This window comes from Heptranchias perlo, chromosome 6 (genome assembly GCF_035084215.1).
Source record: "Heptranchias perlo isolate sHepPer1 chromosome 6, sHepPer1.hap1, whole genome shotgun sequence".
Taxonomy (NCBI): Eukaryota; Metazoa; Chordata; class Chondrichthyes; order Hexanchiformes; family Hexanchidae; genus Heptranchias; species Heptranchias perlo.
The window spans coordinates 34,270,082-34,285,290 of NC_090330.1; the positions used below are offsets into that span (position 1 = coordinate 34,270,082).

Consider the following 15,209-nt stretch of genomic DNA (forward strand, 5'->3'; position numbering starts at 1 on the left):
GAGTGCATTGTAACACTTACCATTCATCTGGATGCGCTCAACTAGGAATGGGCAATAAAATATGGCCCAAATCTCAAGAACAAAATAATTTTTTTAAAACCTTGCCATCCTATGGCAGTGGTCAATGCAGTCAGTACAGTCTAGGTATCAAATCTAGGACCTTGCTAATCTTTATGGCTTCTTGACTCATGTGTCTTATTACAAGTTACATGAAAAGCCAAATCAGCACTCATTTCTTTTGTCCTGTACTTTCCGGGCAGGCATCGTACTTGATTTTCCCCCAAAATGCGGTGTAATGCTGACAGTCCCTGCATTACCTTGAATTTACCCAACCGTAATCAGATCTCTTCTTTGGTTCTTCTTTGTATCATCAAACATTAACTGTTCAAGGAAAATAAAGCAAAAAAAGCCCTGTAAGTATATCTGTATGTTGCATGAAATAAGCACACACAGATACTTTGTAAATGTTTTGGGTATTTTTTTAACTCATACATCCAAGGTGGTTCTCATTGACCTTTACTATCAATCTTGTCCATCATATCCATCTCTTTCATCCCTTCATTATTTCTCTTTTCATCACTTAGTGTAATACATATCCACGCTCTTCAGCATAGGTGAAAGCGTCTGGTCAGGTACATGGAAAACATTTACCTACACTAAGGAGTACGAGTAACAACTATGACTAGTGAAACTATTCCTTCCCTCGCATTCAAAGCAGAAAGAAAGAAAGAACTTGCATTTATATAAGGGCTGATTTCAACTTTTGACAGTGGTGGAAAACATGTGGTAACGGATTGGCTGCTTGTTACATACCTTTCCCGATTTTTGGGTGGACACAGAAGGAAGTATCTTGAAGAAAAACACATCATCGTTTACATCTGCCCGCCTCTGTTCCTCCTTTATCCATGCCTCTGTCACCCCCTGGAGTTGACAATACCAATGCTTTTCTGGCTAATCTCCCATTCTCTATAGTCCATAAACTTTAGCTCATCCAAATTCTGCTCTCTGTATCCTATCCAGCACTAAGTTGCAATCAGCTATCACTCCTGTCCTCGTTGATCTACAATGGCTTCCAGTCTGCCAGTGCCTCAGATTTAAAATTCTTATCCTCATGTTTAAATCCCTTCATGGCCTTGTCTCATCCTATTTCTGTATCCTCCTACAGTCCCCCTCTCCATTCCTCTGACTCTGGCCTCTAATGCATCCTACTATCCCCCCACTCTTTACCCTATAATTGGCAGCCGTGCCTTCAGCAGTCTAGGCCCCAAACTGGAATTTCCTCCCTAAACCCTTCCACCTCCCTCTTCTACTCTAAGACCCTCCTTAAAACAGTTAACATTGAAAATGCCTATTACAGCACTACCTACAGGAGTATAGGGTAATGCTGGTAATTAAAATGAGTTTTCAATGAAAAGCGTGCCCCACATACCGAATTTAATATATAATAAATGTTCAGTCCATCATACATGTGCCAGCTGTTTGTTAGAGTGATTGGAAACTAATTCCACTGCCTCACTCTCTCCCCATAGCCTGTGAAATTCTTTGCTTCAAATAATTATCCAATTTTCCCTCAAAATGTGTTTCAACCACTATCTATTACAAAGCATTCCATGCTCCAACAAACCACTGGGTAAAGAAATCTCTCCTATCCTCCTTCCTCACTCTCGTAGTTCCAATTTTAAATTGATGACCCATAACAACTGACTTTTCTTCCTTCCTTTTCTGAAGGTGATGACCCCTGCTGGGTATAGTTCCAAGGGCACTGACTGCTCTTTGATACCTCGCCCAATTGGCTTTTTTTCACATGTATGCCTAGATAGTAAATTTCATAGAGTTTGACCATATGGGAAAGGCACCACAGCCGAGTCTGACCCTCTCTTCGTGTGATGTTCACACATGCGCTTTTTCAGCAAGGATCACTGGATAATGATCAAGGGCAAGAACCTTGGTCAACCTTCCCTCCCTGATACAGGTGCACTGACGCCAGTTATAGCCATCCTACCTTCACCTGGGCTGAGATCAGCTAATTCAACACAGACTGAGAACTGAACCTCCAACCTTCCTGGACTGTATAGCTCAGTTCATAGAAACATGGAAAATCTCCAAAGGTCCCCATAGAGGCTGATTTTCCTCCCTCCATCCACTCGTCTAAGCACACCCGAAGTGCACACCACCTAAAAGGACCAGAACCCACTCATATTTGTGCATTCAGGTCATTATAATGGCTCCAGCAGTTCCACAACACAGAGTGCCATTGGAAGGGGCTTGTACCCAAAAGTAGGGGAGGAAACTATACAGCTGCTTTGAGCTGAGAGGCCTGCATCAGCAGTAATAGCCATCAGCTTTGGAGCCTTATGGCTGCCCTGTCCAAAAAGAGTAGCCAGAAGACTTCAAGGCCCAGTGATCATCCTGCTGGTCCTGGAAAAAAAAGTCACCTTTTTGGAGCCTCGAAGAATTTTCTGCCAGCTCCATCTCAGATCTTTTTTTCCCAATCTTTTCTCTGGAAAAGAGAAGGCTGAGGGATGAACTGATAGAGGTCTTTAAAATTATGAAGGGGTTTGACAGGGTGGATTAGGAGAAGATGTTTCCACTTGTAGAGAGTCTAAAACTAGGGGCCATAAATGTAAGATAGTCACCAATAATCCAATAAGGAACTCAGGAGAAACTTCTTTACTCAGAGAGTGGTTACTTGCACAGACACATTTAAGGTGAAGGTAGATAATTACATGAGGAAGAAAGGAATAGAAGGATACGTTGTTAGGGTGAGGTGAAGTACGGTTGGGAGGAGGCTCGTGTGGAGCATAAACAACAGCGTAGACCTGTTGGTCTGAATGGCCTGTTTCTGTGCAGTAAATTCTCTGTAATTCTATGATCTGAGGGGGCTGGGCAGGAGCACTAATGGCCTGCTTGCTGCAGGTACCACTACATTTGGGTCTCTTCCAAGCAGAGATCCAGGAAAATGAGAAGAGAGGCATGGTGACATCACCTGCAACTCATTACCATCGCATTAACATGCTTCCACCTGTTCCAGACAAAAGTATGCCCTGCCCCTCTTCCCGTCTCTGGAAACCTCCAGAAGTGCGTATGAAGTGCAAAAGACATGGGCACCCGGCATAATAGCTCTCCGCCTCTTTTTCCTCTTTCTTGTGTCCAGGAAATGTGTATCTTTTTCCTCTTGTGTCCAGGAAATGTGTATCTTGAGTACAGAGTAGAGGAAAATCAACCCTCACATGTCCATCTAATCTGCCTTCCTATCAGGTGTAACTGATGATGTGTTTTTCTTCAAGATACTTATCCAATTTGACCTAAGGAAATTTAAGTTACCTGCTCCTACAACTTTCTTAGGTAACTTATTCCAAAAACAAACCAATCTCTCATTGAATGAATACTTTTTTACGTTCTGCCTGAATTTACTCCTTTTCAGTTTACACTCCTTGTTCCACTATCCTGTACCAGATCAAATATCATTGACTGATCCTCTACCTCCGTATTAATTTGAATCCATCCATCATTTCCCGGAGTCTTCTCTCCAACAAGAAGAGCCCCCGCTCTGTGAGTCTTTTTTTATATGTTTTATTCTCTAGTTTCCAGTCTTTCTAGTAGCTGTTGTCTGGACCTTTTCCAGCTCAGTTACATCCTTCCTGCAGTAAAGTTTCCAGAACAGCACACAATACTGCAGGTGCAGCCTGATCAAAACTCATACTATACAATGGCCCAAAATTTGCTGGAGCAGGGCATCTCACAGCGTGCCCTGTTAGTTAGACTTGCTCCTGCACCCTTCAGCTCAAAAAAATCTTGCCTACAAAGTTGCTGGAAATGCGAGCTGATAATGGCGCAGCGAGGGAAACAGGGCATCTGGGACCTTGGTGAACAACAGGATTGAGATTAAAGGATTGAGAAATAAACAGAGGAAGTATTGAGAAGGAGGGTGATTTAGAGTGGGTGAATTCAATGTCAAATCAGGTACAGAAAGAGAAATAAAGCAGAGGGAAAGAAAGATTTTATTATGAGAGAGAGGAAAAAGGGACAGAAAGGAAAAGTAAGAAAAAAAATGAAATTTAAGATTTGACATTTTTAAAATCTCCAACAACAATTGAAGGAATGAGACTCCACACTTTTAATTGTTCTCTTTCTGGGCAAGAGAGGTTGATTGGCAGTCATTAACAATTATCACGTCGTTAAAGGGGTACTTACTCTGTTAATTACTAGACTTAACTTTCTGTGGCGAGTTTAACGGGCAGTTAACTTGCAAATGCAGCAACTTCATGAAAATTGCAAGGAGGTTAAGGACGAGATGCCATTTTCGCAAAGAGTGGTGCAAAGTGGTGCAAATCGGCCAGTAACTAGTGGGGATTCGCAATTCACGGGGTATCTGTTCCTCGCCACAAGTTGCTGGCCGATTTGCACATTAATAATGGTGTGCGTCGTTCACACGCCGTTATTTTATCAACAAATTCTGGGCTATTATGTTTACCCATTGAGCTATCTGGGGAGCTGCTCCAGCTTTCTGAGATGGATCAGGTCACAGACACAAGGTGTGCCACTTAGTGGTCCCAGTGAGAAGGAGAACAATGTAACCATTGAAAAATGGAGATGAGAGGGTGGGACAGAATAAAAATGTATCTTTGATATGCAAAATAAAACACTTTAGTGAAAATATAAAAAAATTCAGTTCATTTGAAACACTTGTTTTAAGTATCCTAATTTTAATTTAAGGATTTTGCCACATTTAATAAATCAATTAAGTCAAATTCTTGATATTTAGACTTAAGATAGTAAGTAAATTTATTTTAAATTAAAAACTAATGTTTTCCCTATGTCATACTCTATTCCATGAGAGGCTAAGCAGGCAATCTATTTCCACATTTCTGGAAATGTGATTATTGAGCTAACTGCTAACAGGTATTGAGAACAGACAGGGCCAAACTTCATTTTTTGTCTCTTGTTATGTTGAGAAATGGTGTCTAGCAAGTGGGGGAGGGGAAACTATAATGAAATAAAATGAATATACATCATAATTTTCATCTACACACAGATATTGGTTACAGACCATTTCTATGGAACTTTTTACATAGAATTTATTGCACAGAAACAGGCCATTCGGCCCAGCAGGTCTGTGTCGGTTTTAACATAGTTTTTGATATAAATAGAAGTTAACTGCTCTATTCCAGTCTCAGTTAGTCACCTACATATTTTCACTTACATTTGAGAATTGTCTTAACTAATGGTGTCTCTCTTTCAGGATACACTCAACTTTGTGACTGGTGGAGCGTGGGAGTTATACTCTTTGAGATGTTAGTGGGGCAGCCTCCTTTTCTTGCTCCAACACCTGCAGAAACTCAAATTAAGGTAGGTACCTGGAGGAGTACATCATTATCCTCTTTAAGAATTATTCCTAGTGCAGTACACCAGAACCTATATTATGGTATGTACTTTTATAAGATATTAAGGGGAACAGATAGGGTGGATAGAGAGAAACTATTTCCGCTGGTTGGGGATTTTAGGAGTAGGGGGCACAGTCTAAAAATTAGAGCCAGACCTTTCAGGAGTGAGATTAGAAAACATTTCTACACACAAAGGGTTGTAGAAGTTTGGAACTCTCTTCTGCAAACGGCAATTGATACTAGCTCAATTGCTAAATTTAAATCTGAGATAGATAGCTTTTTGGCAACCAAAGGTATTAAGGGATATGGGTTAAAGGCAGGTATATGGAGTTAGATCACAGATCAGCCATGATCTTATCAAATGGCGGAGCAGGCACGAGGGGCTGAATGGCCTACTCCTGTTTCTATGTTCCTACTTGGTGCAGTACCCCATAACCCAAATGGTGTACTATACTGTAATGCAGATTATGATATGTACCTGGGGTAATGTGTTGTTAGTCACATTAAGGTGTGTATATGGAGTGGTACATTTTTTCCTTTTGCATATTAAGAACACTAGAATCCATTAGGAACTCTTGAAAGAACATACAAACCTTTTAGAGTCAAATGCAGTTTCCATCAATCTTTTTGATTTTTTTAGGCTTATGGAAGGCTGAGTGATCCCTGGTTTGTCAAACAAGGTGATATTTTTGAAATGTCAAGTGATGGCAGTACAGCTTAAATCTGCAAAAACAACTTTATCTCCCCACTTTTCTTCCTTCACCCATTCAGCCATGAACGTGGCATGTCATGCCAGTGATTGGTACCTCGCTTAACTAAAATAGTCATTCTTCATGTGTGAGCCTGATAATTGGTGGTCTTTTCAACTTGGGAAGGGAGACATCATGTCCCAAAATGATCTAGTCTTCACATGACATCCATAGAAGGGTTCAATGGATAGTAATCTAGTGCAGATCCTTCCTGGCCTGAGGACACTGAGGTCAATTATAATGTCCTCACTAACACTCCATCTTAACTGAGTTAAGATTGGCTAACTCAGCACAGACTGGGTCTGGTTTAGTATCACAGCATGAAGAGCATTTACCTTCTACAAGGGAAATTAGTAAGATGGTGAGGTACATGCAGGGAGAGTAGCAAGGTGAAGATTCAGGTCCAGGTTGTTAGTGAAGAGATGGACAGGGTCAGATAAAATGCAGGAAGTACATTGTAGATGTGGGAAATGATAAAGTGTGCCTGCAGTGCAGGTCCAATAATGTAGGGAGTGGTTTCAGGTAGTTTTGGTGAACCCCTTATTTAGGTAGTTTGGCCGGGGTTGGGGGGGGGGGTGGTGGTGGTGGAAACGCTGGTGAGCGAGAGAAATATTCCACCAAAGGTAAATCCAGTATGTGCCATACATATCAGGAAGATGGTTGGCTCAATCTCTCATCTGTGCTGAGTTAGCCAGTCTCACATGGGATGGGGCATTACAGTTCCTGCTTCTGATTGCTGTCTAAAATTGAACCCCATTTCCAAAGAGTCTATGTATGGTGGGAGGCTTGGAACACGCAGTGAAAGTAGACTGACTGAGAAATAAGCTATTGCTTCTCAGCTCACACTTGGTATAAATTAATCTAACATAAGGTACTGAGATAATCCTGTGCTTTTTAATTTTTGTTCCTCAGGTAATAAATTGGGAGAGCACACTCTACATTCCACCACAAGTAAGACTTAGTTCTGAGGCAACAGATCTCATCACAAAGCTCTGTTGTGGAGCCAATGACAGAGTGGGTGGAAATGGAGCAGATGAAATCAAGGCTCATCCTTTCTTTACTTCCATTGATTTTTCTGAAGACATCCGCAGACAACCAGCACCCTATGTCCCAAAGATTAGCCATCCCATGGACACCTCCAACTTTGACCCTATAGAAGAAGAGAACTCATGGAATGACAGCGGTGACAGCACCAAAACATCTGACACATTAACTAGTCATGTCAGTGGTAACAAACATCCAGAACATGCATTTTACGAGTTCACTTTCCGAAGATTCTTTGATGACAATGGTTATCCCTTTCGGTACCCAAAACCCTTGGACAATGGCGAGCCCAAACAAAATCAGTCAGATTTGGGCCAGAGAGATTCTATTGACCATAGTGAAAGCTATCAGCCTGTGTATGTTTAGAGAGGTTATGTAACATTTTCTGTAAATTGTGTTTTTCTTTTTTTTTGTTCCAGCATTTGAAACAGTACAATCTACAAAAAAAGATCAAGATTAATGGTCGAAAACAGAAAGCACTTACCTTGTCTTAGTGGCATATCGTGCCCTCTAGGGATGATTGTTGGGCTCCAGCTGCTAATTTTTTTTTAAAAATGTGCGATATTTAGAATCAGCACTAATTTTATAGCAGAGAGTAGAACTAGATAATAAGTAGATAACGAACTCTGGATACATCTAGAATATATAGACGGGATTGCAAATATATACAGAAAGCTGAAAGAAGTTTTGAAAAATGGCTAAGTGCAATAATATGTAAATCAATATATTATGTTTTTATATATAGTGCCATTAGTAACTGTAATACAATACAATGTACAATTATCTTATAAACATTCTGTTAATTTTATAATAATCTATATTGAAAGGTCTGGAGCAAATTACATTACACTGATGCTGCTTTATGTCCTTGTATGATATATATACCAAGTATTTTTCAATACAAAACGTGAGAAGAGTGAGTTGATGAGCGGATTATGCATCATGGTATGCTATTGGTGTGTGGAATTGATGCATGAACAGTATTTTCTTCTTTTCAGTTAAACTAGTTTATGGAATACTTTTAAACCACAGGCAGGTCCTGTGTGAGTTGATTCATTTATATTAATTAAAAAAATCATGCTCCTTCTTGAGAAGCTATTATGTTAGTTTGCATCTTTAGTACTGTCACTGATTTTATAATCTGTGTCCTTTGACGTGTTCTCCATCTCATAAGGTTTTTTGATTTTTTTTCTATCCACTGTATTCATACATACTTAAGATGTTATTATAGTCTTACTAAGTGCCATTTCTTCAGCCTTTTTACAAAATAGTATGGACACAGAATGTGAAAAATGTATGGTAATAGTCTGAATGTAAAATTATTAACAAGGTACTATTCTTATTGGTTACTGTCTGAGAAAGTTAGTAACAGCAGAGACCTATTGATGTAATTATTTATAAAAGATAAACTTTTCCACAGATGTACAATAACTGAGTGAGTCCTGCAAAGCAATTGATAAGTTTCTTAACTGCACTTATTGAATTTTCATTTATATTGATAAACACCAAAATTATTATCAATTTTGTCTTGCATTCTAACCTTTATGGTATTTACTTACTTCTAAAATTAATTTGGACATAAAGAATAATGGATGTGTGTATACTCTTTGTTAAATTGAATATCAATTAGATGATTGAAGTATGAGACTAGAGTTTTGCTCCATTAGTCTTATCTTATTTTCAGTTTGTTAAGACATTTGCATACTCATTCATTATTCAGTCACATCTGTAACACTAGTTGGAATGGCTCAACTTATGAAAATAAAGTGCAAGAATATGGCCGTGCACAAGTTGGGCTCTTTATGTATAGGTAGCTGGAACACAAATTTAGACACATCCCACATATAGGAATGCTAATATAATTGTTTTCTTCCTTTTTGGCCAAATACTCAGCTATGCATAAAACTTTTATGTTGTGGTTGAATACATAATATCAAACTATTTATGCATTACCAAAGTCTCCTCAATCAAGCTCAACAGTTAAGAATTGAGAAATCCCACCTGCTATTATTCAATGAGGTGTAATTGGGCATAAATTTAATTTCAAATCTTTATTTGGTTTCTTTCAAGATCTACCCAAATTTGAAATTATCCATTTCAAAAAAAGAACAGTATATTCAATTGCTGCTGTTTCCACTTTGACACATTTCTCGGGGACGTAATAACAGCTGTGTTTTTTAGGGGTTAGATAAACTTCCACTATTTTTCAAAGATAAAATGATATATGGATAGCAACTATTCACAAGCCAGTGTAACAAAAAATACTAGTTAATGTTGAGTTTTGATTCAAGACAAAAAAAAACCTACAACAGTAAAGTTGACGGTTACAATATTAGTGGACTAACATTCAGTAAGATTTTTGTTGTAAATATTGTTCAGCAATTCATGAATGCACAAACAAAACATTTAGTCATGTTATTCACGTCTAAAATTCTTCCTAGGATATTCACATTACTAGATTTGAAACTCTTCTTACCTGTTTAGTCTGCCTGATTACATTCAGTCTGGATCCTTTTGCCGTTTTGTTTCCTGCAGACTAATTATGTCATTTTTTCTTCCCCCCGTTTTTCTACCCATTTCTCCCCTCTTCTGATGATGCTGACTCATGTTGGAATATTGTTCTACAGGTGCTGACAATGTTACAGTACTTTACCCAACTGGCCATTTTCAAGTGGGAGCCTAAACAGTAAATATTGAAAGGATATTCTACCATGAGGAGTACGGTGTCACAGCCAAGCCCGATTCTGGCATCCTAACACATGCCCTTTCCCACACGATCAATGGATAGTGATCAGGAGCAGGATCCCTGGCTGCCTTAGCTGACGAATGTTATGGCCAGTTGCAGTATTCCCACTGCTGCCATAGCTGAGAACAGCTGACTCAGCATAGACCAGCGGTTAAACCTGCTATCCTTCTGGCTTGTATGGCTCAGTACCACATTATACAGTGCCATTTGCTCTCCTGTACTGTGTTAAAGAGATTAATACTGACATTTCTCATTAGAAATTTGAAGGTTAAATGCATTTTGAAAAGGAATCCAAAGGAATGGTTCCAGAAAACAGCTAAGACTTACAATGGGAATGTGTGTGTATATATGGGGCTGGGGGGCAGCAGGAAGTATGTTGGAGAAGAGGTACAGAGGAAAAGATCGTTATCCAGAATAACATTCGGTGTCAAATTAGAATGTAAGGAGGTTGAATACTGGAAGATATTTCTGTTACGCAATCGCTATAAAATATGCCCAAATATGATTTGGGGAACTGGTCATTACTTAGCTTAATTGTATACATGTTTATTATGACACTTTTATATTTGACTGTATAATATATCAAGTTCTGTTATTTTGAAAATCTTGGAGTATCTATGCAATGTGGAGATATAATTACTAAAAGTCATTGTAAACCTTATAGAGCACACACAATCTTTTCTAAAATAAAAAGCATATGGTATTCATCAGACTTTATGAAAAATGTTATCTATTTTGTTTGTACTTGTTTACATTTATGTATAAAAGGAGTGTTCTGAACATCTGACAGTTATTGTATTGTGTTTGTTCTGCGACAGTCTCTTTTGATTATCCAGTATTATTGGTTTTATAACTTTGTCACTTATATCTAACAGGTGAGCTTTCTCATGTTAAGTTTTTCCTCAGGAATTCAAATATAACTTTATTTATTAGTGTACTATGAATGCCTTTTTGGATCCTTGTTTTGGCAAAATCACAAAAGTAAAAAAAAATAAAAATAAAATTTGTTTTCTGTGCCTTTGTGACAATTTGTAAATGGGTTAAATAATTTGAAAAGATCCACAATGTGTTCTGTTGTCCTAGTATTTAATCATTTGAACATATTTTGTTGCAGCTGGGGGAAATCTGATATACTGTATCGAGAACATGATGTTTATTTTAGTAGTTATTTATTATTTTCTCACTGCATCATGCACCATTGCTGACCAAGAGAGCTGGTAGGCAACCAACTCTTCTTCCTTCCACCTATTTCACTGTATAATTGACCACAAGATGTGGTACGTGAATGCCCTAAAGTGATTCTGTTAATGTTTGCTTCCCATCCCCTTCTGAAAGGATGTGCCTAGCCTTTGCTCAGCAAGTTTTCAAAGTGGCATAACACAGATGAGTAACTGCGTGAATAAATCACAGTGTAAATGTCTGCATTGTTACATAACAAATCATGGACATCGACTTCCCTGATGGCTCATTAAATGTACTATCTTGATACACATGGACCAGGAAAGACCCAGGTTTGTTCCCTGGTCTACACTGAGTTAGCTGATCTCAGTCAAGGTGGTATCAGGAATATTACAGTTGGCTTCAGCACAACAGAGCCAGGAAGGGAGAAGATTAGTCAGGAATTCTGATTGCTTTCTGGTGATACCTGCTGGAAAATTCATATGTGTGGATAGCAGGTGAGGACACGATCAGGCTTGACTGTTACGGCCCCCAGAATCAAATAACCTGCTGACACTTAAGGGGTAATTTTTCGACCTTGTTCTTCTGGTGGAGAGTCATGCCTATTGAGAGCACATATGGGAATAAATGATTGGAAAATTGTGCACAGCAAGTGCACAAATTTCATTATGCTCTCCCAGCAGTCACGGTTCCCCACCATGCGTAACGGAGCCTACCTGATTTTCTGACCAGAAAATTAAATGGACATAAATTAAATGTTAAATTAATGGACATAAAATTGGCGTGCAATCTTACCCACTGATTTTCCTTGATGCACTACACTCAGGCATATTTCTGTCCAAGTGCAATAATGGCAAAATCTGTCCCTTACTATCTGGCAGCAACAAAAAAATGTTTACCACAGAACAGAATACCCAGATTACAATAAAAAAAGTGAACTTTAAATTGCCCAGATCTAGGGATTGGATTTTCTCATCCCAGCAATTGGGCTGCAGGAACAGTGCAATGCCTGAGCAGAAGAACAGCCAATCCTGTTGGATCTTCTGGAGTCCGCACTCATTTCATGTGCATGGTGAGCTCCCAGCTTAGATTGGGCCTTGTACTGAAAGCTTGCCAAGGGTGGAGAAGAATATCAGGCACATTAGCAGCTCTTAATGGATGGTTGCCAGGAGTTAAAGGATGAGTAGAAAAACACGGCAACCAATTTGTGCACAGCAAGATCCTACTAATAGCAATGAGATAAATGACCGGAAAATCTCTGCTACTAATTTTGGATCTGCACCCATAGCATAACTTATACAAAGGGTTTAATTAGATCCACAAGGTTTCTGGCCACTATCTCAAAGATCTCAGAAGAAATTGTGATCTCCGAGCATGTTTACTGAGATATATCAGAGAACAAATCAAAAATGTCTCTCAAAATTAAGTAAAGCTGCCAAACAAACATGCATTGAAAGACACAGAGAGCGTGAGTAGCCTCCAAAAGGTGTTTGATCAAGACCATTTGATACCTGACTGTATATTCCTTTCCTCTTAATGAACCATCTGCAGAACAAAGCAAACCATTGTGCCAAATGGTTGTCAAATGAAGAACATCTACTCTTAATGAGTTTTGCAAACAAGGGTGAAATTAAAAAGGAAATTAGGAAAGCAAAGCGAGGGCATGAAAAAATATTGGCAAGTAAAATCATGGAAAACCCAAAGATGTTTTAAAAATACATAAAGAGCAAAAGGATAACTAAGGAAAGAGTGGGGCCTATTAGAGACCAAAAGGTAACCTGTGTGTGGAGGCAGAAGACGGTTCTTAATGAATACTTTGCGTCCGTCCTCACAAAAGACGAGACGATGCAGAGATTGTAGTTAAGGAGGAGGAGTGTGAAATATTGAGTGGGATAAACTTAGTGAGAGAGGAAATATTAAGGGGTTTAGCATCACTGAAAGTAGATAAATCACCAGGCCCGGATGAAGTGTATCCCAGGCTGTTAAGAGAAGGGAGGAAATAGCGGAGGCTCTGACCGTCATCTTCCAATCCTCTCTGGATACAGGCATGGTGCCGTTGGACTGGACGACTGCTAATGTTGTACCATTGTTTAAAAAGGGAGAAAGGGATAGACCGAGTAATTACAGACCAGTCAGCCTAACTTCGGTGGTGGGCAAATTATTGGAAAAAATTTTGAGGGACAGTGTTAATCGTCATTTAGAAAGACATGGATTAATCAAGGACAGTCAGCATGGATTTGTTAAGGGAAGGTCGTGTCTGACTAACTTGTTTGAATTTTTTGAGGAGGTAACAAGGAAGGTTAATGAGGGTAACGTGTTCGATGCAGTGTACATGGATTTTAGCAAGGCTTTTGACAAGGTCCCACATGGCAGACTGGTCAGAAGAGTAAAAGTCCATGGGATCCAAGGGATAGTGGCAAGTTGGGTCCAAAATTGGCTCAGTGGCAGGAAGCAAAGGGTAATGGTCGACGGGTGTTTTAGTGACTGATGGGTTGTTTCCAGTGGGGTTCCGCAGGGGTCAGTATCAGGTCCCTTGCTTTTTGTGGTATATATCAATGACTTAGACTTAAATGTAGGGGGCACGATTAAGAAGTTTGCAGATGATACAAAAATTGGCTGTGTGGTTGATAGTGAGGAGGAAAGCTGTAGACTGCAGGAAGATATCAATGGACTGGTCAGGTGGGCAGAACATTGGCAAATGGAATCCGATCCGGAGAAGTGTGAGGTGATGCATTTGGGGAGGGCAAACAAGGCAAGGGAGTACACAATAAATGGGAGGATACTGAGAAGTGTAGTGGAACAAATGGACCTTGGAGTGCATGTCTACAGATCCCTGAAGGTAGCAGGATAGGTAGATAAGGTGGTTAAGAAGGCATACAGGATACATTCCTTTATTAGCCGAGGCATAGACCATATTAGCAGAGAGGTTATGCTAGAACTGTATAAAACCACTATTTAGGCCACAGCTTGAGTACTGTGTACAGTTCTGGTCATCATATTACAGGAATGATGTGATTGCACTTGAGAGGGTAAAGAGGAGATTTACGAGGATGTTGTCAAGGCTGGAGAATTTTAGTCATGAGGAAAGATTGGATAGACTCGTGTTGTTTTCTTTGGAACAGAGGAGGCTGAGGGCAGATTTAATTGAGGTATATTAAATTAGGAGGAGCCTACATAGAGTGGATAGGAAGGACCGATTTCCCTTAGCAGAGAGGTCAATAACCAGGGGGCATAGATTTAAAGCAATTGGTAGAAGGACTAGAGGGGAGTTGAGGAGGCATTTTTTCACCCAGAGGGTGGTGGGGTCTGGTGGGGGTCTGGAACTCACTGCCTGAAAGTGTGGTACAGGCAAAAACCTTCATCGCATTTAAAAAGTACTTGGATATGTACTTGAAGTGCCGTAACCTACAAGGCGACACACCAAGAGCTGGAAAGTGGGATTAGGCATGATAGATCTTTTTCGGCACAGACACGATGAGCCGAATGGCCTCCTTCTGTGCGTAAATTTCTATGATTCTATGATATATTTGCATGGGAAGAATGTCTTGTCTATTCATTTAAATATGAAGGCCATGGATTACATCTGCAGTGGCTTTTCTATTTCAAGCTGAATATTGACTGTGACAGTAACCAAAACTTAAGCGACTCTCAATTTCTTATACGTAGAAATTAAAATATATAGACTAATCCTTAGAAATGAGATTGAAACTCCCTATTTGTCACATCCTGAGATAATCATATAGTTCTTCCATTGATTACCATGTGTGCCCATACTCAAGCAGGACACACATTCAAAGTTAGGCACATTTCTACCTTGGCTCAGTTGTGAGTCAGAAGGTTGTGAGTTCAAGCACTACTCCAGTATTTGAGCATATAATCTGGGCTGATAGTTCAATGCAATACTGAGAGAGTGGTGTACTGTCGGAGGCACTATCTTTTAGATCAGATGTTAATCGAGGCCACTTCTGCCTGCTCAGGTGGATGTAAAAGGTTTCATTGTACTATATTTGAAGAAGAGTAGGGGATTTGTCCTGGTATCCTAGCCAACATTTATCCCTTTATCAAAAACAAATTAACTGGTCATTTATCTTATTGCTGTTTATGGGA

General features: G+C 39.5%; 1 protein-coding gene across 2 annotated transcripts in view; it reads left to right on the forward strand.

Annotated features, from left to right (window-relative positions):
• Positions 1 to 10,893, forward strand: part of lats2 (large tumor suppressor kinase 2) — a 58,073-nt gene extending 47,180 nt beyond the window's left edge. For both annotated transcript variants that reach the window (XM_067986075.1, XM_067986076.1), the window contains exons 7-8: positions 5,243 to 5,349; positions 7,046 to 10,893. In XM_067986075.1, coding sequence (XP_067842176.1) covers positions 5,243 to 5,349; positions 7,046 to 7,543 — 605 coding nt within the window. In that variant the 3' untranslated portion in view covers positions 7,544 to 10,893. The remainder of the gene's footprint in view (positions 1 to 5,242; positions 5,350 to 7,045) is intronic.
• The last annotated feature ends 4,316 nt before the right edge of the window (positions 10,894 to 15,209 follow it).